This window comes from Diceros bicornis, chromosome 11 (assembly GCF_020826845.1).
Source record: "Diceros bicornis minor isolate mBicDic1 chromosome 11, mDicBic1.mat.cur, whole genome shotgun sequence".
In the NCBI taxonomy this organism is placed as follows: domain Eukaryota; kingdom Metazoa; phylum Chordata; class Mammalia; order Perissodactyla; family Rhinocerotidae; genus Diceros; species Diceros bicornis.
This window is the reverse complement of record NC_080750.1, coordinates 13163974-13190736: the sequence shown is the minus strand read 5'-3', so window position 1 is coordinate 13190736 and position 26763 is coordinate 13163974. Positions and strand designations below refer to the sequence as shown.

The 26763-nt window shown below is 36.8% G+C and overlaps 1 protein-coding gene across 3 annotated transcripts in view; it reads left to right on the top strand.

The window, feature by feature from the left end:
- The window catches only part of PDE5A (phosphodiesterase 5A), a 131802-nt gene that overhangs the window by 50609 nt on the left and 54430 nt on the right, over nucleotides 1-26763 (top strand). For all 3 annotated transcript variants that reach the window (XM_058549977.1, XM_058549979.1, XM_058549978.1), the window contains exons 4-9: nucleotides 4335-4406; nucleotides 6045-6134; nucleotides 9226-9363; nucleotides 11641-11708; nucleotides 19936-20044; nucleotides 21004-21091. In XM_058549977.1, coding sequence (XP_058405960.1) covers nucleotides 4335-4406; nucleotides 6045-6134; nucleotides 9226-9363; nucleotides 11641-11708; nucleotides 19936-20044; nucleotides 21004-21091 — 565 coding nt within the window. The remainder of the gene's footprint in view (nucleotides 1-4334; nucleotides 4407-6044; nucleotides 6135-9225; nucleotides 9364-11640; nucleotides 11709-19935; nucleotides 20045-21003; nucleotides 21092-26763) is intronic.

Sequence of the window (26763 nt, the reverse complement as noted above, 5' to 3'; positions counted from 1 at the left end):
TGGAAGCTAACATTTTTAGGGGGTTGGCCTCTCAGATATGAGGTCTGACATACACTTGCCATAAAATCTGTCTTTGAAAATGGACACTTAAAAACCTATGGTTAGCAGTTCCCTGGCTTGAAGAAAATGAACTAATTTGTTTAAAGGAGCAATAGTTGACAGGAGGAGGAAAGACTTTATATCAACACAAGGAGGGCAGAGGGTGCTAGTTTTGCTCAGGATCCTTGAAATTGTAGAATTAAAGTCTTTTTTTGTCTTTTACTGTCTTATGTGACCTTGGACAAACACTATATCTTTTCCCCTGTTTTTATCTGTTGTCTTTATCAGTGCTGTTTTTAAAAGGGCATCCATCTGAGGATAGGAGGTACATATACATATTAGATATATTTTCCTGGCCTAATAGTTTCTTGAAAGAACTTGCCTGTTTTTTTTTTAATACGAATTATATTTAATTCATCATCCCTTAAACAAATTAACCTCTAATATCTGAATCTATAAAATTACTAGTGAGAGAAATAATTGGTTACCAGAAAGGATGAAAAATTCATCCTTGGAAGTCCTCATTCCACAAGATTGCCTAATGGTAAATATCTTGCTCTAATGTTAGGGGAAAAAAATTAAACATAGTAAAGACCTGGTATTCAGCAGGTACAAAGTAGGTTTTGAAGCCTTGAGCAAGACTTCTGGTCAGTATACCAGACTGAACAGATGCAGAAGAAAACCGCTCCCACCCGCCCCCCATTCTGCAAACAAGTAGATAAAATTTCATCAAAAGCAATTTAACAAATTACAGATGAGCTCAAGAAAGGGAAAACCCCAGGTGTCAGAAACAAAGAGGGGAACCCAAGGTAAGAAATGTGAGTGACCACTGGCCAGCTGAGCTCCCAGAGTCTGAGATTCAGGATAGTAAGATGAACATCTGAGGGCAGCATCGGCAGGTCGGGGGTGCATCTACTCGGCAGGCACGGTCTGGGCAGGGAGGTGAAACTGAACTCCCATGGAAAGCCTAGACAGTGAAGCTTCCATCTACGAAACTGGGCCTGGCAAACTCCACCGGCAGCCAGGAGAGGCAGCAGGGAAGTTTGCCTTCTGCCGGCAGTTGCGAGACAAAGAAGAGACACCTGTGAAGCATGAGAGCACGAGCCTGTGGCACACACAGGTATGGAGTTCAGTTCACACCAGCAGTGCAGTGCGCAGACAAGCAGGAAATTGCCGTGCATGGACACTTCATGACCCGGGGAACATGGGACTCCCATGGAAAACAGTCCTGCTGAGGATGAACCTACAGTCAAAATGAAGTATGTTCGGAGAGATGACGGACGACGAGCCCTAGTATTTAAAGGACAAAGAAAGAAAAGGAAGAGGAATAGGCAGGTTTGAAAAAAGAATCAAATAGAAATTCTAGAAATGGAAAAGAGTTATTGAACTATGTGAACACTATTGTGTGGGTTGAAAATTGTGAATAATGGCTTATATTTAGTATGGTTTCAGGGCCGTTGTTCTTTTAACCACAGAGAAAACTTTTCAGCCCACAGTTAGAAAAATGCTTACCCTGTAATTGTTCCCGAGTGTAAAACACAAACATGCGGGTTGAAACTGCAGTTGAAATCGGGATCCAGGTTTTAATGAAGGGAGAGCTCTAGGGCCCATCCTCCTGTGTACTGAAGATGCCTTGTTTGATGTTCTACTGAAACGAAGATAAGATGCTGCAGACCCAGTGGGAACAGGCTGTGCTTCGGTTCTGCTTTTGTAGTCGAGATAGATGCTCACTAACCCACCCATAAAATATTTACTCCCCCTCCCCTCCCGACTCTCCCCTCCCACCACAAGTCAGTTCACAGATCACTGACTCAGTTAAGGGTATCTGTAGCCTGCAGCCTCGGACCACAGTGAGCTAACTGGCCGAAGCTAGCTTTCCCCTCATTCTCAAGGGACTCTAATGACCTAAACTAACCAACATTATCACTTTTACTAGAAATACATTGTGCAGCTGATTTTCCTTTCTTTTAAGACTTTGCAAGAAACTATCATCTCACTGTCAATTTATGGTGATATCATGATGGACTAAAATGTTAATATAGTTTGATTATTGGCCATTTGATAAATAGCTAGCTTTTTGTCCCTTCATATTTTTGAGTGAGCAGGAACTTTCTCTTCACTTCCTTGCTTAGTACATTACCTCACACAGCTCCAGGTACAAATAGCACATCAGTACATACTTTTTTATGCTGTATAATTATCTGAGAAGGTTTGCATAACAGTCTCTATATCTGTTTTAAACTCATCTTCCTTAAAATGAAGATTTAAAATTTAAGTCTTTCTTTTAGAAAACCATTTAATAAAGACAAATAAAAACTCAAATGTCATCATTGCTGAGAAGCCTTCTCTTTTACCCATATTAGAAGTGCCCCACCCCCCCGCCCCATGCTCTTAGCAGTCTGTGGGCATCCAGCATAAAACTGACCACACCATCTCGTGTGCTCTGTCTGCTTATGTATCACCCATTCTTGGTCCTGAGTTCCTTCAGGGGGGTCTTTCTCCCAGTTTTTCTCACTCATACATAGAAGGCCCCTCAGCATTTGTTGAGTGAATGACTGAACACTTGAAATAACCAAGTTATTCTGGTACCGCTATGCATTAGAGCCCAGGGGGGTCTTTCTTCCAGTTTTTCTCACTCATACATAGAAGGCCCCTCAGCATTTGTTGAGTGAATGACTGAACACTTGAAATAACCAAGTTATTCTGGTACCGCTATGCATTAGAGCCCAGTGACCTTCTGGTGGTTCCTATCAGTTCTATTCACATGAATTAGCTGCAGTCCAGACATTTTTTGACCTTAGAGACAAAAGCTTTTGTTAGCATTTAGTCGTTGAGATTTGAGCATCTAGAAACCTTTTAGCCATTTTCAAGAGCTAAAGAGTGTACAAAAATAAGAGACTTGAACTAAGGACAATAAAAAGGTACAAAATAATTGGATAATTCTGCTTTTTCTAAATTAACCTTCCTTTACTCTGTCATCGGGTGGGGAGGAAAGGTGTTGAGAAGCCCAGAAAACTGCATCAGACAAGAATATATTTCCCCTTCCTTGTTCTGCTATCCTAGAGGGAATTTTATATCCTTTTCCTAAAGCACACGTACTCGAGAGAGCTGAGGAAACAAGGATCAACCGTCTCCACACGACTAAGGACGTTATATTCCTAACGTGTAACCATTTAGGGGATAATAGCTTATTCCACTGAAAATATTAAATTGCAGAAGGAAGGAAAGGGTAGAATTTATAAGTGGCAAAGAGGAAACAAGTAAGTTGAAGGTCTTTTTAAGATTAAGGTAATAACTCAGACTGGAGTTGGAACTAAACAGGTAAGTAAGATACACTTTCAAGTGGAAAGATGAGACGGTTCTTCAAGTCTTGCTAAAGCTTGCATGGAAACTTAAGATATATTCCTAGAACGAGTTTAGCTCAGTCTTCTTAAGATATAATTTATTGGAACACCTTCTGATCCATTTGAAATAAATCTCAGCCTGTTAATTCCTGTTTTGATTTTTCAATAAAATCTCTTCCCCCAAAAACAAGTCTGTTGAAGGTAAAATAATTTTCAAGGTCAGAAGTTTCAAAAGAAGTTGGACTACATGCCTACATTAGGAATTGTTTTCACCCTAACAGTCCTCCTGCATTTTAATTTCTGTGATTGACCACTGGGTCCTGTTTCATTTTCAGTAGAAGAGCATTTAGCCCGTTTGAAATATTATATTTAAAACCAGTATAAAATGTTCATTTTATCATATATTTTATTTGAATGTGATAGAAATTTAGTGTTTATTTTTTATTCAAGAACTATGACAAATATTCACTTAAAATGTAATTGCTGGGGCCGGCCCGGTGGCGCAAGCGGTTAAGTGCGCGCGCTCTGCTGCGGCAGCCTGGGGGTCGCAGGTTCGGATCCCTGGCGCGCACCGACGCACTGCTTGTCAAGCCATGCTGTGGCGGCGTCCTATATAAAGTGGAGTAAGATGGGCATGGATGTTAGCCCAGGGCCAGTCTTCCTCAGCAAAAAGAGGAGGATTGGCATCAGATGTTAGCTCAGGGCTGGTTTTCCTCACAAAAAAAAAAAAAATGTGATTGCCAAGAAGTTAAAAACATTTGAACTCTTATTAGGGAAAAAGAATGTAGTAAATGATACAGAACTAGTTCAAATGCTGAGGGGTTTTGTTTTGGTTTTGTAGCTTATTGTTATTTTAAAGCACATGTAGAAATTCTTCTGTAAACACACTTTGGTGAATTTGTGCCAATAATTTCGGTCAACGAAATTACCACTTTTCTCTGCTTATACCAGGTTGTTGGCGTAGCCCAGGCCATCAACAAGAAATCGGGCAATGGTGGGACATTCACTGAAAAGGATGAAAAGGTACCCAAACTTGTGTCTGGTGTGATGTCAGTTTAGGAAGATGCTTTCTATTTATAGTGTATAGACCTCTAGAATTAGCTGTTGCTGAAATTGTTGATTACAAAAAACATGATAGTTTAAGTGATATGAAATGTTCCAAAGTGTCTCTTTCCTATGGCTCAATACAGTGCTGACCTGACTTTGGAGGACCTGTGGCATTCAGTCAGCAGAAACCCCCCCAACCCCCTGCTCGCTGTGCTGCCAAGCCTCCCCCAGGGCTGTGTGCCTGTTAGGGCCATAAGCGGGTGCCATGGTATTTTAAGTATCTCATTTACCTTTCATCACCACTATAAAGAAATTCAACCTTGAGTAAAACCCCTAAACAGGGCTCCAAGTTCAGCACTCCAGGTCAGCTAAAAATTGGAATTGCCTCCTGGTGAAATTTCAGAATGTTTTATAAGCTTTGCACACAGACGGTGGGGCGCCAAGGTGTGAATTCAGGCTGGATGATGTGAATTTAGCTTTAGAAAGAACGGCAGTCAGCATTATTTTATTACTCCTCTCGTCCAACTCTGAAGGAATACATTCCACACCGCACCACATCAACATGCTTTCCATTTAAGGACGGAAGCCCTTAAACCTGTTTATAACTTCATTCTGTCAGTAGGTTTTATTATTTCTCTTCTTGAATATGCAGTTATATGCATATCATGGAGCCCACTGAATTCTTCCTATTCAAGCCCATTGCTATTTATGTCACTCCCCTGAAAAGTAGTAGGTGCCTTTGGAAGACATTCAGACAAGACAGAGTTATTTTTGTCTCCATGCTGTAGGCTGTATTGGCACGTGTGTGGTCCCCAGGTCTTAATTGCTTCAGAACATAGCAAGTACCTTTTTAAATCAGTGTAATAGACATATAGTCTCCTCTTCTGTTAATGACACCTGAGAACATTTGGTGGGGAACATGGTTCTAGATTGGCTTTATATTCCATTATTTGTTTACAGTCCATTAATGTAAACCCCTCTTGAAAGATTTGCATTCTTAGGCTGTATCATCTCTTGGCAAAATAAATCCATGATTGTGAACACAGTATACCATGTAAAGATTTATGTTAATCAATAATATAATTGTGAACGTATCACCCTAGTACAGTATAATGATGATAGATCCATGTTAAAAAAGAACATATTTAAACTCATATTTGCAACTTTATATGGGACTGTTATTGCCAATATTCTCTTAACAAGTATGTGAGCTTTCGTTTGCCCCAGTAATAAGTTATAAGCTATTTATATAGTCGGCAGAGATCCAAGTCTTATTATCATTCAGAGACTACAACAGATTTTATATAGAGCCAGTTTCAATTTCAAATGATATAAAGAGATCTGTGTCCCTCCCCTCTTTCTCTTGTTAATTTATAACTAATGTACGACTTGAGGAGATTATATTAACACTTGTCACCTACTACTTGTGCCATTCAGCTAACACTTGCTTTGCATCAGGTCCTAATTTTATGCAGAATAAACATCTACACTTTTGGCTTTCTCCTATTTATTTCAACTATAAATGTTTTTTGATGTCTTTTGTTTTTTCAGGCAATGTAACAGGACAGTTTTATAGACAATTCTTATTTGGCTGTTGTCTTACCTGTTTTCTAGGACTTTGCTGCGTATTTGGCATTTTGTGGTATTGTTCTTCATAATGCTCAACTCTATGAGACTTCACTGCTGGAGAACAAGAGAAATCAGGCAAGTGTGATTACTAAAGAGAGTATAGAAATTCTTTTTTAAAAAATTGTTAAATTTTTATCCAAGTAATATATGCATATGACTAAAAATCCAAATAGTACAGATTTAAGTTTCCAAATATTTTGGCTGTTTCTACTAATAGTTATTTCCATTTCCTATTTTCTATGTTCTGTTGCTTTTTCCCTGTTAGACAATATTCATTAACTTGACAGATGAGGACTTATTTGACTTAGACCACCCTCTGCCTTCCATTACCCTGATCCGACCAGTATCATTATGTCGCTGTTTTAAGTTACTGGATGGGTTGCATTTGTAATGTTAAATAAGGCTTTTAGTTCTTGCTCTGTCAACTAGAGACATCATTTCTTGATCCCATGCTTTATAAGGTGAGGATCTTAGCAACTCTCATCTTTCCTTCCCAGCTACCACTCCTTACCTCTGCTTTTCCCATCTTGACTTTTTCTTTTATATTGCTCATGTTGATAACATATATATTGTTCTACAACCAGGATTGACTTTTCTTAAGCTTTGTCTAGGTTAATTCTAAAGTTGTAATTTAAAATAAAGTGTTTATAAGTATTATGACTACGTAAATGTTGTTCATATTACCTTTGTTATATAACTTGTAGTTTTTCTTGATATTTCTGAATTCCATTCTTTTTTTCCTTGAACTTCTTGCTCTAGTGTACCTTCATGTTGTTGGTTTTTCCCTCCAAACTCTCCATTTTTTACAGCATTCTGTTGCTTGCTTCTTTTTCTTGGAGATCTCCAAATTGAGGTTTTCCATCTTTCCTCTTCCAAGTGTCAACCTTAAAAATAAAACAACCAGTTATTTTACCAGTGAAACAAGTTTATTCAGGAATAGCCAGAGAATTCCAATTCAGCATATGCATGCTATGGCAGACCATAGGCAAATCCGACAATCAAAGGAGAGGCATGTTATTTTATAGGGAAAAAGGAGGATATTGGGAGGGGTTGTTTTGAAGGAAAGTCCGTTGGAGAAAAGCAAGAGTTCAGGGTGGTGATGGTTTTCCATTGGCTGAGTTGCTAGGGTAATGATTTCTGTTTGGGATGCAATGTATTTTTCTTCCTGTAATTGACAATTCTTTCCTATTTAGTACTTTCTATTGGGGTCTGTAATTGACTATCTTTCCTATAATTGACCTGGTGTGGTACTGCGTGGGAACTCCCCGCTTCTGGCCTCCTGACTCCATTTTAAATGAGATTTCCCTTTATTAATTTTCACACAAGCTAAACTATTTCTCCTCATGCCTGCTGTACAGGTGTCATCATAGAACTCTCCTTCACTGCTTTCTTAGAAAGACTCCACTGGATCCCATAGCTCCTTCTTTATCAGTTTACTTCCTTGTTTTATTGCAGCATATTCTCAATTAACTACTTGAGAAAGAATATTGGTGAGTAAGCTTTCTGAGTTCTTGAATGTATGAAAATGTCTACTGTATCATCCTACCAGTTTGGCTGGGTATAAAATTCTAAATTGAGGGGCCGGCCCTGTGGCTTAGCAGTTACGTGCGCGCGCTCCGCGACTGGTGGCCCGGGTTCGGATCCTGGGCGCGCACCAACACACTGCTTGTCGGGCCGTGCTGAGGCAGTGTCCCACATTGAGCAACTAGAATGATGTGCAACTATGACATACAACTATCTGCCCGGGCTTTCGGGAGAAAAAGGGAAGAAAAGGAGAAAGATTGGCAATAGATGTTAGCTCAGGGCCAGTCTTCCTCAGCAAAAAGAGGAGGATTGGCATGGATGTTAGCTCAGTGCTGATCTTCCTCACAAAAAAAAATTCTAAATTGAAAAATCATTTTCTCAGAATTTAAAGGTAGTACTTTGTCTTCTAACTAGCATCCATGTTATTGTGATTCTTGGCTCTTTGTAGATTTTTTTTTTCTTTTGTCTATAAGCTTTTCAAATGATTTCCTTATCTGCTTTTGTAACTTAATTTCACAATATGACTCTTTTTTCATTCATCAGGCTGGTACCTGGTCATCCCTTTCAGTCTAGAGACTTAAGCCCTTCAATTTTATGTAATTCTTTTTCATTATTTCTTTGATAATTCGTCTCCCCTACCCTCTTTTTTCTCTTTTTAGAACTTGTTTTAATAAGTTATTGGACTTTCCATTGCCTTCAACTGCAGTATCTTCCTAACTGTTCTCTCTGCTGCATTCTTGCCACCCTGTGATTCCAGTCCCCATTTTTATGAACCCAGCTGTGATCTTGTCACTTCCTTCCTGCAATTCATAATGGTCCATACTGCTTCAAAAGACATACAGGGCTTTTGGGGTTCTTTCTCTGCTCAACTCTGCGGTGTCATCTCCCCAGTTCTCTTTACTCTCTATATTCTCATAAAACTTGATCAAAACTTGCAGTATGCTACTTTCTCTCAATTCAGTTCTTTTTGACTGAACTATTTACCTTCCCCACTTCACCTTCCACTTCATCTTTCAGGCCTCAGCTAGGATAGTATCACCTCCAATAAACTTTCTGTAACACCCTTAGTCCCCCTTCATCACACAAATACCTTGTGAGATTAGAAGAAATTCTATGGAATTCAAAGGAAAGAGAAATTACCAGGCAAAACACAAAAGGAACTCTTAAACCTTGGTTTACTTTGGACAGTATTTACTGTGCTCTGTGAAAATGTTGATCATGTTGATCTCAGAAGTTTGGAATAACAACAACAGTGTGTTTTATGTATCAGATACTGTTCAGAATGCTTCCTAATGTTAATTTATTTAGTCCTCACAACAGCCCTTTGATTTTGGTACTACTGTTTGTTTTCCCTCTTTTCAAGAAACTTGCCCTAGATCACAAAGCTAGCAGGAAGGGAGTCAGGATTAAAACTGATGACTCTGCTTCAGAGTCTGTGATCATAACCATTATACTAACTGTACAACAATCAACAGGGAAGTTTTGTTAGTAAGCAGAGATTTATATATTTAATACTTGAACACAAACTTGGTTGTAACTTGTTAGATGATATATAAGCAACTTATAACCCATATAAATTACTGTATTACTTTAATAATTACAAACAATTACTAAATAATAAGCTCTTAATTTTTTTGTCTAGGTGCTGCTTGACCTTGCTAGCTTAATTTTTGAAGAACAACAATCATTAGAAGTAATTCTAAAGAAAATAGCTGCCACTATTATCTCTTTCATGCAGGTGCAGAAATGCACCATTTTCATAGTGGATGAAGATTGCTCCGTGAGTACAGAGTATGACTTTTTTATTTTTAGAAAGATAGAAACTTACATTTCTTAAAGCACTGCTTGTAAACCTCATGTTAGCCTCAGAACTCTCGCTCAAACCCAACTATATATGGTTGTTTATGTAAAGCTGATCAGAGTTTGAGCTGTTCTGGTTGAGAAGGGGTAGAGGTGAGGTTGCAGGATGCCTTGAATGCATGCTTTCACCTGTGTGCCCCTCCACTGAGTAGTTACCATGGGAACGTCTGTGTACTGCTTTTGTCAATGGCTATACGACCTTAATGGAGAAATACTTTGTCATTACAGTGTGCACACCTTTTATGGTCAGGAATAGTGTTGCCCTGGTTGCTGTGAACAGGTTGACCCCCGCTTCTGAAAGGGCTCGGTCCAAAATTTTTTTTTTAACCAGAAATTATAAAAGGCATGGCCCAGTAAAGGCAATGTTATTAAAGGTGCTTATTAGTCCCAAGTTCTTTACCAACAATGGAAAACTGTTCTTATTGGTAGATTTCAATCCATTGATTTGTAAGGTAAAGAAACAGATGTGTGCAGAAAGATGGAGCGTTCTCATAGAGTGCTAGCTACTTCTAAACAGCCCAGCTGAGTTTGCTGTTAGAATCAGGCCCCTAGCCTAAGGCAGTTTTCCTTGATGCACTTTCTTTCCCTTCTCAACCTGTGAACCACTGCATTTGGGATATTTCTTTTTGGTGCAGTTGTTTTTCTTTTCCTTTAGACGCTGAGAATAGGCTCTTCATTGGTGAGTTAGGAAAAGAGAGTGGGGATTACCACTTGCATAGGTCAGCTATAATCCATATATGATATCTGAATTGATATTTTTAGGGAAGTAGAATAATAAAAGATATTTAATACTTAACATATTAAAAAAATTTTGTTTTAGATAGTAAGAGTATACTGTATGACTCAGCATTATCTGAATCATTTTGTGTGTGTGTGTAATTCTTATTAATAGCATATCAAATGAGAATTCACTGTGCTATAAGATAATCAGTATTCTCATAGATATTATTTCATTTTTCAATCAGTTATAAAATTCTTAATATAGAGATGATTACAAGATAGTAGCTATCCTTTTAAAGTTCAGGTCAGAACTTGTTAATGCGGTATGTCAATTTATTATTATTATTATTATTTTTTGTGTGAGGAGATAGCTCTGTGCTAACATCTGCCAATCTTCCTCTTTTTGCTGAGGAAGACTGGCCCTGGGCTAACATCCGTGCCCATCTTCCTCTACTTTATATGGGACGCCACCACAGCATGGCTTGCCAAGCAGTGCGTCGGTGTGCGCCCGGGGTTCCGAACTGGCAAAGCCCGGACCACAGCGGAGCATGCGCACTTAACCACTTATGCCACCGGGCCAGCCCCTGTCAATTTATTATTTCTTCTCTGTGACCTGCTCTTTAGCATTTAATTTTTGAAGTTATATGTAAGGCACTCCTTTTTTAGACAACTTAAATATCACTTTAATTAACATTCAGCTCATGCTTCTACCAGTTAACACCTATCATAGCAGCAAATGTCTTGAATCAGTGGTGCTTTGAAGTATAGCTTGGCATTATGACAATTAATGTATTTTGCTCAGTTTTAACAACTTAATTTGTTGGTTTTAGGAATTAAGTGACTTGATGTTTATTTATATTATAATTATTTTTTGATTAAAAATATTCCAACAACATAAGCAAAAATCCAAATGTAAGCAAGAGAAAACATGTACTCAGTTTTCTATCCCCAAATTAAACTAATATCATTGTTTTATTTCTGTTTCCTTCCATTTCATTATTCAGTTGTGTTCTGCTTTTCATGTAACTTCAAAAGTACTTTTCTATGTTGCTAAAATCTTCACAATTATTTTAATGATCTCATAAAATATTATTGACTCATATGTCTTTTAAAAAAGATCTAACAACAGTAATCAGTGTATACTTAAAAGCTAAAACTTGAGGATTTCGAATAAATATAGAGAAAGTTTGAAGCTAACATATTCATTAACACCTGGTAGAAAAACAAAAGCAAATAGTACTGAGATAAGCATTTTTGCAAGAAAATATCAGAAACACTAGCAACATGGCTTTCGATAATGGGAAGGACGTTTGGGGATGTCAAGAAGTGAGTACTGGGGTCAGTTGGAGAGTGAGTTAAAAAATATCACAAGTGTTGGTATCTTCAGTCAGTTCCCCAGACCCGTATGTCTGTGTCTAGATAGTTTTCATTACGTTGTCAAACTATATCTCAGTCTGTGTTGTCACTCTGTTTTCAGGATTCTTTTTCTAGTGTGTTTCACATGGAGTGTGAGGAATTAGAAAAATCATCCGATACTTTAACAAGGTAAAATACTTATTCTCTGCCTTTATCACAGGTATATAATACTGGCTAAATAGTTATTTCATGATCTGTTTAGTTTAGGACATAGAAGCTACAAACTGCTCTCTTCCCCCACAAATAATTTTATTTGTGAAAATATTTTACTATTTGATGTTAAAATTCCAGGATTTTTTTTTTACTGCAGTTGACCTATTGGAGAATTCTTTCATCTGATGAATGGTGTCGCAATTAGTACAGGCCTGGGTGTGGTGTTTTTTGTGAACTGGCTCATGTAAAACCCACGAGTACTACATTTCAATTATACTTTTTCATTGCATTTTGGACCCTCACTGGAATTGTGATTGGCTTCTGAACAGACTGTTCTGTGAATCTGTTCTGATTTGGAATCAGCCGTGGGGATTTAACCAATACCAGAAGGAAGCCTGTGATCCCCATCACACTAGTACCTGTACCCCATGGCTGGAATCAGCCCAGATCTCTGTGGTAGTTCATTGCTTTTTCATGTTCTTTTGTAATTTTAAGATTTGTATTCATTTTTTTGTTGTTAATTGTCACTCAGAAACAGTAGAACGTAGTTGGATGATCTAGGTTATAGATGTTATTGCCCCAATTTTATATGTGCTTTCTGAAGAATTTAGAAAGGGTTTAGAGTAAACTACCAAATGTTCTTTCTCATATTCCTTTTTCACCCTTAGCAAAAAAACTGGTATTGTTTGCTTAAGTTATAGGATGTTCTAAGTAATATAAGTCAGCCAGGATAAAGTGTCAGGAATTCTTGGGCATAATGCTATTTATCACATTATTCATTGTTCATTTGTCTCAACTTATTTTACCCCTAATTATTGATATTATATCTAAAAGCCTCATATGATCATGGAAATAGAACATTATCTTAACTTTACTGTTTGATATTAAAGTTCCAGATTTTTTTCCCTACAGTTGACCTATCAAAGAATTATTTCATGTAGTGAATGATGTCAGAATTAGTACTGTTCTCAGTAACCAAGCTCCTTCCTTGGTGGTGATGCTTTAAAAATAAACTCGGTGCAAATCTAAACTAAAGAACATTCTATAAGTTAACTGGCCTGGTCTCTTCAAAAAGTCAGTATCACTGAATAAAATGGAGGGAGGGACTGCTCTTGGACACAACAGCAAATGCAATACATGAGCCTTGATTAGATCCTGGTTAAAAATAAAACAGCTATCAAAGTCATTTTGAGGACAATTGCAAATTTGAATGTGGACCAGATACTAGATGTTGATGGGGAATTATTGTTACTTTTCTTTGAAATTAAGAAGATATCATGGGCCGGCCCTGTGGCTTAGTGGTTGGGTGCTCATGCTCCGCTGCTGGGCGGCCTGGGTTCGGATCCCGGGCGCGCACTGACGCACCGCTTCTCCGGCCATGCTGAGGCCGCGTCCCACATACAGCAACTGGAGGGATGTGCAACTATGACATACAACTATCTACTGGGGCTTTGGGGGAAAAAAATAAATAAATAAATAAAATTAAAATTAAGAAGATATTATGGTTAGTAGGAGAATGTTCTTATTTTTAGGAGATTCATGCTGGTGTATTTAAGGATGAAGTGTTTCATGTCACGTCTGCACCTTACTTTAAAATGGGTCAGCCAAAGAGAAATAAGTAAATGTATCTAAATTTCATATATTCAAACAAATATATATATTTACACATAACATATGTAGATAAAGCAAACATGGCAAAATGTTAAAAATTGTTGAGTCAACGAGTAAGCTATTCATTTTACTTTCAGCTTTCTTGGATAATTCAAAATGTTTATCATAAAAAATTGGAAGAAAATGTTTGTAATAAAAAGTTGTAATAAAAAGTAACAAACAAAACAAAAATTATCTCTATACATCATATAAAGCAGATCTGTCCTCTTATGTCTTCCCCCATCAAGATGGAGAAACTGGGCCGGCCCCGTGGCTTAGCGGTTAAGTGCGTGCGCTCCGCTGCTGGCGGCCCGGGTTCGGATCCCGGGCACTCACCGAGGCACCGCTTCTCTGGCCATGCTGAGGCCGCGTCCCACATACAGCAACTAGAAGGATGTGCAGCTATGACATACAACTATCTACTGGGGCTTTGGGGGAAAAAGTAAATAAATAAAATTATAAAAAAAAAAAAAAAGATGGAGAAACTGTTGACCACAGTGACTTAAAGCTGTTAGTTTGTTAAACGATTGTATTTAAATCAAAACTCATTGTTTCTAGACTATTATTTTAACAACACGATACAATGAAAAGCGGTTTCTCCTATTAAAAGAATTTTAGGAACTAGCAAAGGGGCGGATGTAACTTGGGGGCAGATGGGGAATTCATTAAACTCAGAAGATACACCTGACTTGGGCCTTCACTGCTGACTTGGCGTGGGGTGTGTAGTCGAGGTAGATAAGCCATGGTATCTCTACCCAGAGATTCTTCTGCTGGCCTGGAGTTTTTGGTTCACATAGTGATAACTGAAGAGCTGACTTTTGTGTCTCTCTTGTCATCGCTGGTCATGAACTGTAGTTTGTATCCCATCTCCATGGCTGTTCTTTCCTGCCCCCCGTGTATTTCCTAGCTATTTGACATTGTTTTAGTTAGTATTGAATCCTTTTTGAATGTGTGGTAATATGCACATGTCCCGGTGAGTATGTACGTATCTCTCTTTTTTTTTTTTGTGAGGAAGATCAGCCCTGAGCTAACATCCATGCTAATCCTCCTCTTTTTGCTGAGGAAGACCGGCTCTGAGCTAACATCCATTGCCAATCCTCCTCCTTTTTTTTTCCCCCCAAAGCCCCAGTAGATAGTTGTATGTCATAGTTGCACAGTCTTCTAGTTGCTGTATGTGGGACGCGGCCTCAGCATGGCCGGAGGGCCCAGGCCGCCAGTAGCGCAGCGCGAGCACTTAACCGCTAAGCCACGGGGCCGGCCCCAGTGTATCCCTCTTAAATGCTGGTATCAGGCTGAACCGCCTAGTTCAGTCATCAAGTTTCTTTTCTTATGAGGAGCATTAATATATATTATTTTGATTTTATGATGGTATGACATTTTTGTTGCTTTTTAGAAAGAATATTTTAGGAATCTTCTAGATAAGACACATGTAAATATTCGATTATTTTACTCTGGCTTGTATAAATAATTAATTGCTATATATAGAAATATAAAAATATAAATAGATACCTGTATATTTGTGAATTTACATATATCCATAGGACAATAGGAAAATCGGTATGATAATGCATATAAAATGTATAAAATGATGAATTATTTACATTTACCTTTGAATATTTGTGCAGGAGCATATGTCTGTGTAATTATATTTTACGTATTCACATTTTGATTTTTATTATAAATTCAGCCAGGTCCTCTAATTTCTTCAGTGATAACTGAATAAGCCCAGTGACTTGTGTAATAGTGACCTCTACTGGTGAATATGCACTTTTTTCAAAAAGCGAAATTTTAGTATATATTTGATTTATTCAGGTTGTTTTCTGATGAATACCATGTTCCCTCTCTGTAGGCAAAATGGAAAGTTTCTTGCCTTTTATTTATTTTTTAATCATTCCAAGGCAGTCTTAGTATAAAGATTTTTTATAAAAGATAACTAGGTCAGTGTGATTACCTTAAAAGAGACTGATTTACATGGATCATTTTAACTGATGGATTAACTGATTTTACAGTAATGAAAATTATTCAGCACTAATGCCTTGTCTCAGCTAAATGTTTTAAAGTTAGCCTTTATTCTAATAATGCAATAAGAGACCTCTTAGTGACATAAATATGTTTTTATTTTAATAAAAATTAGATATCGGGCTTAATTTTGCAACAATTCTGAATTAAAATGGTGTTGAGTAACTTCAGCATTTTGAAAAAGGACTAAGCTGATATTGACACTTCACCAGAGGATTCCTTATTGCGTTTCTAAAATTGCTTATTGATAGAATTCAGGCCTCTCCAATTCTCATTATTAAACACTTTGTCAGTCCAAACACTCTTCCATGAAATTAAATGCTAGACAGTTTGATGATGTTCACAGTAAGTAAATCATTCTCTGTAGGCAGTTATGTATCTTTTGAAAAGCATGGTTCATTTGGTATTTTTCTAACCAACCCACTAATTATCTTTTATAATTTAAAATAGTATATTGAAGACAGTTTAGAAATGTTAAGTGTAAAACGAAAACATATTCAGGGTGAACATTATACACAGTTATTAGAATCATATTGTCGTGGGATAAAGCACAGGAAGCTGTTGGGAGTTCGGCTGCCTGAGAATTTCAGAAGGGAAGTTCATTTCAGATGGTGGGAGGTTTTAGTTTCTGTGCTTAATTCAGAGAGCCACCCAATGAGAAGGAAAAAATGAGTGTGGAGTGGGGACAGTTTATGTTGGCTCTTAATTTTAAGAAATAGATATTTTAGTGCCATAATTCCATATTAGGTAACTTTATATTAATTTATAAATGTACATTTTTATCATAAAATGACAAATACATAGAATTAATCCTTTAGGCTCACTTTCTTGGAATATATATACTAGTTAGTACTTGCTAATTATTATTATACTAGAAAACATAGTTATAGTTAAATACAGTGACACCTACTACTTTAAAAAACTGTGGATACAGAGTAGGAGAGTGTAGAGTCTGAAATCAGACTGATGGTATTTAAATTGAAGTTTTACCACTTATTAGCTCTAGGGCTTCATGTAAATTATTTAACCTCTTGAAGCCTCAGTTTCTTCATCTGTAAAATGGGGATAATGACAGTAGGATTGTAGTAAAGACTAAATGAGATAATGCACATAAAATGCTTCAGAAAATTTCTGGCACATAGTAAGTACTCAGTATGTGTGAGCTAGTGTTTCTGTATCTCTGATGTGTTTTTCTGCCTTTGGTGCACATTGCCTGCAGTGATTCCCACTTAGTTCTAAAGCACAGAAATTTGTGAGTGTTCCCTTGTCTTCTCAAGGTTGTACTCATATACAACTCCCTTGATATCCACTGTGCAAAACGCCTTAGATGTCTAGGTTAGCCTGGACCCTCCAAGAAGCAGATGCTGAGACTGGATTAAATGTGCAGCCAATTTATTAGGGGAACCCCCTGTGAGAGTAAAGAGAGAAGGAGGTGGGAGAGGCTAGGAGAGCCATCAGACCCCCACACAAGTCTGATCCAGAGTGAAAGAAAGGGGGAAAGAAGGAAGGAGGATTGTGTGGAAGCAGTCTAAGGAAAGTTGGGCACGGCTGTTGGGGAGTCCTCTAGCCAGTCTCCTCAGAAGAATCCTGGGTCTCCAGGAATGGGCCTATCTTAGCGTCTCTGCTGTGCTCAGCGTCCAGGGGCAGCCCTGGGAGGCATGGCCTCAGTGCAAACGTTGTCCCGGTTCCAGATCCCGGCAACTCGAGACATCAGTCAGTCACTCTTCCTGCAGCTGGAGCTCTGAGAGGCACGTTTTCAAGGCTACCTGTGATTCCTGTTATTTAAAGAATGAGATCCGTATTCCTTGTGTTGCACTTTCAGAATCATCCACTATCTGTCCTAACATTGTCAGCCTAAAACCATCACTTTATTCCTAACAATCTGTAACTATTTCATGTTTCCCAAATACACACAGAACTCTTCCATTTCAGCAACGTATGTTTTACTGGTTTGGTTTTCTTCCCCTTCCTGGAATACCCTCCCTTTCATTCCTAATGTCTTTTTTCACATCCTTACATCTCACCCAGCCTTTCATGCATTTCTCTAATGCCACCTCCTCTCTAACCCACTCCATTAGGTGCTGTCTGTCCATCTTCTCCATATGGGTGGTGCTCGCATTGTTACCAATTGTACTAGTTAGGATTAGGTTTGACCGTAAATCTTAAAAACTCGTAAATAAAAATAGCTTAAACAAGAATGCAGTATTACTACTGTCTCCTGTAACGGCCCAGAGGCAGGCGGCTCAGGGTCGGGGATGCTGCTCTGCTCCACAAAGGCCTCAGGGACCCAGGCGCCTACAGGCTTTCTATTCCGCATCTCTAGGATGTGGCCCTTCCCTTCAGGATCAGGGACGCAGCTCCAGCCATCATATCCCTGTTTCAAAGGGAAGGATGGAGGACAGGGAAAGAAGGGGCAGAGAGCATGCCTCCGCTGTCCCTTAGGTAAGGTTTCTAGAAGCAATCACAGTGCCTCTTACATCCTGTTGACTAGAACTTAGTCACATGGCCATGTCAAGCCACTAGGGTGGCTGAGAAAGTAGTCTCTATTCTGGGTGGCCACGTGCCCAGATCAAGACAAAGGAAGAACGGTTATTGAGGGGCAGCTGCGAGCCTCTGCACTAGACTCTACCCTGAGTACGTTCAACTAAACGTTGTATTGTCTGTTCTGTGTCACAACCCTCAGCCGGCTGGTGAGCCCCTTATGATAGCTACTGACCTGTATAAGTTTGTCCCTCTCCTGATGCTAAGGGGCCTCTCACGGAACAGGTGCTCAGTCTGTATTTATTGAGCGCAGGAACTAAGAATTTATCAGCATTTTTTTACAGAGTAAGAAATAAAATGGTATCGTATAACTTTAATAAATCTAATACTCATTTTCCACTGAAGTAACCGTCAGGAAAACTTAATTTTCGGAGAATTGAAAAAAGAATTAGGTTTCTGTTGATTTAAAAGTAATTTTAGTACTTCTGCTTCTCTATGTCAACACCTGTAAGTCTGAATTTATGATCTCTGGCAAGTTGCTTAACTGTTTTGGGTTTCATGTGGCTCACACTGTTAACCTAATGATGAGAAGAATAACGAAAGTCAGTAATATTATCATTTTAAAAGAGATTTCGACAAGGGTATCTTCTTCAATGTACTTCTTCCTCCCAGTAACCACCTTTTCATTTTTCTTATCTTTATTATTATCTTGTTTTCTTTTCCTGAGACTTTAGATGTCTATAAAATATTTGCAGTTTTAAAAATTATTTTGTCAACCTAAATCCTGCACTTATCTCATAACTTTTTCTTGGGATCCTAGGTCTGATGTGTACGATGTTCCGCATGCCTTCACAGATTGTCAGTCTGCATTATCACTCAGTAAATGTTGAGTCTGAAGTTCATCTATTCCTATGTTACTACTGTCATTTCCTTTTCCTTCTTTTTCATTTATACATAATACCAGACATGTGGTCAGTACCCGATTTGACCAAATTACACGTAGACTAAAATGAACAGCAAAGAAAGGAAGCACTAACATGCCTTGCCCAGGAATGAGGCCAAGACTTCAGGAATCTTTGTGGACTCACTGGTGCTCAGGGACACCATCTGAAACTACTCTCCCAAGAAGCAGTTTGGGTGGGTGAGAAGGACGGAGGATAGGAAAAATATTGGAACTTGGAGAACTCAGAACACATGGACATTTTTCCTGAAACATATATTTTATTTTGAAATGTCTCCTACTATTCTGCTTTCCTATTTCTTCAGTTAGTACTATTACAATTAATACAGGCATATCCTTAAAATTGGAGTAAATTTGTATAACCTGACCCTCTTTGCGAATTCATCCCCATCACCAGGGAACATATGAGGTTTCCTGATGAAAAAACATGTTCTGTTGTTTTCCCACCTCCAGCACTGGCACTGTACTTATGTACCCTCTGACATCAGATTAATCTTTTATGTTCAACCTATTAAGCAAGAAACTGGGAAAAATATTTTAAGTTCAAAAAATTTTTAATTAAAAAAATATTATATAAAGGGTCTTAAAGCAGAAAAAAGAACAGAGAAGAGCTTAACAAAATTCTTTTAGGCCTGCTTGAAATTTCCCTTGGATTGAAACGTGTAAAAGATTGTTTTATTGGGCTGGATAGAAAAAGGAAATAATTGAGGAAGTAAAACAGGCCCTAGACCTTAGTCATTCTGGAATCTGATGAGAAAATAAGACATAGGGGAAAATTCATGTGGATTTTACATTAAGTGGCACAAAAATCAACATGCCCATTAACAGTGGTAATAAGATTACTTATGAGTAAAGTTTTAAAACTTGTTTAGATGGTTGAAAAATTGTGGATCTTTGTCTTTTCAAACCATTTCAATTATAGTAACTACCAAAGTTAAAAATCCTCAAATACATTTAAAGCTGCATTTTCTAATGAAGACATATACTTTGCCCTGTAATTTAAGATTGGTATGTTTCTCTAATCATTTATTTAACTGTTTTGCCCATGTTTTTTCACTGCACAGAAAGAACTCATATCTGTTATTTCCACAGGGAACGTGATGCAAACAGAATCAATTACATGTATGCTCAGTATGTCAAAAATACTATGGAACCACTTAATATCCCAGATGTCAGTAAGGACAAGAGATTTCTCTGGACAGTAAGTGACCCCATTTTAGACTTGGAGCTTGAAGGCTGTGTTCCCATCAGATGTGCACTTACAGGGACTCTGCAGCTGAAGGACTGGCCCTAGAACTGGCTATTTAGGAGTGATCTAAGAGAATAAAATAGCTCGTAACACCTGTTGAGTGGCGGTCAGCTATACTTGAGTATTTTTCTCTGTACTTTTATCATTTTTTAACATGTATTAATGAATTATGAACTAATGTTGAGGTAATTTAACTATTACCTGCTTAAAGCCAATGACATTCCTTAGATAGTGTTGCTAGAGTTCTTGAGTTTATCCTCAAAAATGAAGTTCCGTATGACTTGAACTTAAGTAATTGGTTATCTACCACAGTGAGTAGCTCTGTGGAAAAACGAAGATCTGTTTTCCTTGACAGCAAAAGCTACAAAGATCAGTTTCTCAGACCTTGAAAACTGTGAATTCTAGTACTTTCTCTCATCTTACTTCAGAAAAGCTTTGCACTTTGAGGCAGCTGCCTTGATTTTTTTATTTGCATATCCAGGAGACCTTTTTAGAACTTTAGCAATATGGGCAATAGAACAGTAGTGGAACTAAAGAAGGACAAGTTTGTAACATGTGGTATCCTAGCGGTGTAATGCTTTTGGATACCACTACATAGGTATGGTGGATACTATACAGGTATGGTAGATACTGAATAAATATTTTGCTTAATATTACTATAAGCTTCTTGGAGAGTGTAAAATGGAAAAAAAAGAAATATAGGTTATTATTTTTAATAATGTAAAGACTAATTGCTTTATATTGCATTTATGTGAACTTCATTATAATTTGTACATTTTCTGCACTCTGATGTTATCTAAAGCTAATAAGAGATCAATATATTAGTGGTTTCAGATGTGCAATTTAGTTTATATAGCATGTAATGGGCAAATCAGTCTTTTCACAATTTTTCGCTGTTTTACTTTGTTTAGAATGAAAACACAGGAAATGTAAACCAGCAGTGCATTAGAAGTTTGCTTTGCACGCCTATAAAAAATGGAAAGAAGAATAAAGTGATAGGTAAAGCCTTTTCATTAACCTCTACTCTGTACTTAATAGAAAAAAGTGTAGCCCCAGAAACTTCTTTCTTTCAAGTATAAATTTAAAGGATAAAATGTGTGAACAAAGATAAAAATTGGAATAATAAAAGAATTTTGAAATAATTTTATATTGATAAATGTCAACAGACATTTGTTAAATATCTTATTAACTCTGATGTATTATCATAATCATTATAATCCTTTTTCAACAGAATGATGTGTTGAAAGTTAGTGGACTGAGAGACATCAAGTTGATAATGTGCATTATTTTAGAGTCTCACTTCTTGGTTTCTGATTTTTCTTTTGTGAATATGTGGTTTCGATTGTAGGTTGTAGTCATTCACTCATTCAAGAATATTTATTGAGCACGCCACTGTTGTAGGCACTTGGGAAAAATCAGCAAACAAGGCAGAAATCCCTGCCCTCTAGGAGCTTACATTCTTATATGAAGATTCTAGAAAAATGTCCACTTCAGGAATGGTGGAAGAATGCATTCTCAGAGAAAAGGAATGATGTTTCCTGTTATTGACATATTTGTTTCTTGGCACTGCATGTTATGTTAAGAGTAGAACAGAAAACATGGGGTTTTAAATGCCAATCACACGACTGACATTGTGAAAATAGTCTGAACTGTTAACATTCTCCCAAGAACTTGGAAATAAAGGAATTATGAGTGCCTTCTAAAGGCTAAATTTTTAAATAAAAACCCGAATAGAGCAAGGCTTAGATATATAAATTTACCTTGAAAAGTCTGAATAGTTTCCAGGTTGCAAGACTTGACTATAATTTTATTGAAGGAGATTATCAGTCAGAAAGGCTGGGGAGGGAGAAAAAAAAAGACAAGTATTGCAAGTGCCTGTCCAGGTTCTGTCCAGGAGTCAGGGAGCCTCAGCCCCTCACGTGGAGGTGGATATAGAGAGTTGTACCAGTTTGCAGACAGTATTCTAACCACATAGCGAGGCCATCATTTCGCTAGCGATGGATGCAGCAGGTTGTAGCTGATATTTCTCAACTATTCCAGTCCCTTTGCTGGTGTGCATCCTTACTGTGAGACAGCTACACCGGCTTATGCTGGTAAACATCCCACCAGTCTGACCTCCCTTGTTCTGATTATTTTCTTTTCAAGGTAGGTTAACTCATAGGAAGAGAACGCAGTCTTCGTATCCTCTCAAATAGATTGACTGCTTTGACAGTTGTTCCTTATTGTAAATCAGTGAACTGGACTTGAGGCAATGGGCTGGGGTTGCAGGTGCACGTACTCCTGTTCCTGGGACAGCTCTATTTCTTGTTGGGCATTAATACTATGCTGGGGTTATATATCAGTCTTGTGAAGTTAGTTACTGGATCCAACCCAGAGAGACAGATCTGTCCTCAGCATGGTAACCTAGTTCCTAAGGCTACAAGGCTGGGTGGGGGTCAGATCCTGACCCTGGTGAATTGCCTGGTAAAGCCTTAGAAGCCAGCCTGGTGACTCCCTGCTGGGCTGTGTGGTCACATGCCCTCTTCACAGTTCTCAGAGGAAAAAGTAGAGGCTGATGAATACGTACTACGGAAGCCCTCTTTTCAAGATTATTACCGATCAGATCTCTAACATAAACAACAAAAGAAAACTGACAAGGGTGCCCTACAATATGATATTGAGTAAACATCATATTATAAAATTTTATTTCCCAGGGAGCTCAAGGTGGAAACTGCATTATAAAAGTTATGCTTTTTTAAAATGCTTTTTGATATAACTACAAAGATTTACTACAAGCTGCCTTTGACCTTTGACCTCTATGGAAGTGAACTAAATAACCTTTCAGATCTGTTCAAAATTCACCTTCTATGATCCTGTCACTGTTTCAGACAAGTGAGCCAAAAAAATAATAAATACCACTTGAAATAATCAGACTTCTCCTGGCATACATTTTGTGTCACCCTAGTTGAAAGCAGAGCCAAAAGTAAGCAAATGTTGTTTTTGGTGAGGAAAAATTCTCTGGAAATACAAAGAAAGAAAAAAATGATTCCCTTAGTGGGGTGTTTGTGGGGGCTTAAGTTGATTCCAAGTATAAGAGGGAAAATTTCCAGTGTTCCCTGCTGTTTTATAAGTGTGACAAAACATAGAATTTGAATTCTCAGCCATACTCTGTGCCCACAGATGCAGCATGGAAAATATCGTGGTTGTAGATAATTTTTCTTACATGTCACAGACCAGATTCTGCTTTTATATAACTCTAATAGAGAATCCCCATAGAGTTACATTTAGAAAGACAGACAGGCCCATGTGTTTTTGGTAATCTTCCTTCCCCCTCATTTTTTTCCATTACTGACATTTAGATGAAATTATAGACATTAGACCAGTATGGGGCCTGTTGTATCATCAGATGTATTCCCTGAGGTATTATTTCATAGCAAATGTTTTCTTAGTGCTCTGGCTAATACAGAGTGTTTCCATAACTTTACTTCCAAAACTATTAAGGAAGTATTTTTCTCATTCAACATTCGTTTATTTTAACCAATAATTTCCTCTATTTATTAGGCTAAATATGCCTTTTTCCCATATCATATTTATCAGAAATTCTTATGCCCATTTGCCATACCAGTTTCAGGGCAGATTTTGAAGAAATTAGTCCCATTCCCATCCAAAAAAATGTTTAGCCACTTTCAATAAGTTATATTTCCATCTCTGTGTATAATAAAAGTTATAGTGTTATACCACATATTGCTTGACAGTGAAGTATGAGAGAAAAGTATGAGAAATATGTATTTCTTACTGTATGTATGTTCTAAACTGATTACTATCCTAATCCTCTGGTCATCTGTGTGTTGCAATTTGATTCCAAGGCATAAACAAATATTCTAAAATTATATAAGTTCAAATTTGACTTCTACTTCATTTTATTTTTCATATTAAATCTTATCATTTGACAATATCACTAACTGCTCATTTGTTTATAAAATACTTGCTAGGATTTTCTTAATGCAAGTGTAATTAAACTGTGTAGTGTCATCCATGGTACAGTTTTCTTTTTTACAGTATCCAGTTTTTTTCCCAGTTAGAGAAATGTAGATTATGTTTAGTTATAATAAGCACCAGGAAATAAGACTGTAGGAGCAGTAATAATTGGAAGAAAATGAGAGAAAAATAAAACTAGGAAATTATAGCTTAAAAGTATAAAAATGAAAATATATAAAATAAAAATAAATATAAGGATTATAGTTTCAAGAATTGACTGAAGAAATAGAAATATAAGGAAAGCTTCATAGTAGCACTGGAAAACAGAAAAGCGTACCTTGATGGGCCCAGAAACACTGAGGAATTTCTGGAAGATATGAAGTATATACCATTTCTAAGAATACATTACACAAAATTTGAATAGAGATAACAATATTAATATCAAAGTAGAATTTAAGATAAAAACATAATGTTAAAGCGTCACTTTGCATTGATTAAAGTTAAAATCCATGGAGGAAAATGTAATTGTCATAAATGCTTTTAATAAACTAAATAACATCATTGACAAATAAAAGCCAAAGCTATTAAAAATATAGGGAGAAATGGACAAAAAGGTGGTCATGTGAGAGCCTTTAGTAGACTTCTCATAGAATGTTAAGGTACAGGAAAAAATAAGGAAACATTAGAATTGATTAATATAAAAATGAAACGGATTTAAATTATCATATATAGATTTACTTTTATATTTTGTAATTTAAAAATACAAATTCCCGTTAAATATCCACCAGAAATGTACAAATACTCATGAGATACACAAACAACACAAACTCAGTCATTTCTGAAAAGCAGAATTGACAGCCACTCTCGTGGATCACAATGCATTAAAACTGGAAATGCATAATAAAAGGATAAATTGGAAGGAAAAAACTCAGAAACTGAAAAGCATTTTCCTAAATGACAGAAGAAATCAAAAGTCAAAATGAAAGTACAGCATTTTAGAGAATTAATGGTTGTATCAATGTAACATAAAAACTCAAGGTACACAGTCAAAGCTATACTCAGAGGAGATACTTAGCTTTAAATATTTTGTTATTATTAATCAAGAAATAATGAAATTATTTGAACTAAGTGTTCAACTGAAGAAATTATAAAAGCGGCACCTTTTTTTCTCTTTCTCACCCTCTATGCTGTCCCCCAAAATAACGAAATAAATAGGAAGAAAGAAAGCAGAGGAAAGAAATTGGAAAGATGAATTTGTGAAATGGGAAGGGATAGTAAAACGAGAGATAATGGGCAAACACAATAATAATAAAGAAATCTCCAAGACAGAAAATGAGAGAAACAATTAGGAAAGAGAAAGAAAGTGTAATTACAGATACAGAAGAAATTTTAACAGGCATTAGATAATACAGTGTACCAAAAAGGTAGTACATTTTATGAAATGGAGAAATTGTATAAAAATTGGTAATAATCAATACTAACTCAAGAGGTGTTTAAAATTTTTCATAGAAGTAATTGAGAAAGTTATTTTTCAAGTCATTTAAACAAAAAAAAAAAGCTATTGCCCAAAGGAAATTCTAACCAAAGTGATCAGATGAGAGGAGAGGATGAAATACGGCGAGACATAGAAAAGGAAGAGGCAAAATAACATACAAGTGATATGAATTGTGAAATGGGAAAACCCAAGAGAATCAGCCAGAAGGACCTATCTAAAAAGAAAGTTTAAAAAGTGCCTAGTTATCAAATTATTAAAGAGAAATAACTTTAATATATGCCAAGACAAATTTGTTAGAAAATTATAATGGAAAAAAGTCCCATTTACAATAGTAACAAAGAATAAACTTAAGCCAGAAATATGTAGCATCTATATGAGGAAAATTCTGAGTAACTTAAAAATCTTTAGTAAGTGAACTGATATAACATTTCCTAATGATAACAATCTATTTTGTAAGATGTCAGTGTCCCCAGATTAGATTTATATCAATTTTAAGACATATCCTTGTAAGATTTTTTTTTCAGGGGGAAGGGGAATTCTTGACCAACATTTATAAAATTCATCTGGAAGAATAACATATAAAAAGAATCAGAGTTGATGGATAGAGAATTGCCTTATCAGAAATTAGAGTAATGCTATAAAAGTAACATAATTAAAAGTGTGTATCATGTGTGCTACAAGAGATGGCATGATTGATGGAACACAACGGAAAGTCTAAATGCGGACCCACGTCTGGTATATATATATAATATTTGTGTTATTGTATGTAATAGAGTATATTTCATTGTTTCTAAGATGACATTGGTTGAAAGACATCATTTTATGTATCTTCAAGAAAGAAAAAAATGATTTCAAGTAAACTATGACAAGCAATTGATTAGGATGCATACTGATTTCAAAAATATTAACATGTGAAAAAAGTACATAATAGTTGAAATAAGTATGAATTTAGCATTTAAGGTGACAATTCAAATCATTAGAGAATGGGTAACTATTCAAGTATTATAAGAATCTACTAGCAATTTGGGGAAAAAATTAAGTTGAATTTGAAGATTAAATGTGATACAATGAATCTATAAAAGTACTAGGGGAAAATATGGTTTTATATGTAATCTTAAAATGGGGAAGCTTCTTTTAAAAGCAAGACACTATACTGCAATAAAAACTTCTCAAATTAAGATAATTGACAAATGACAAGTGCAAAAAAAAAATATTTGCA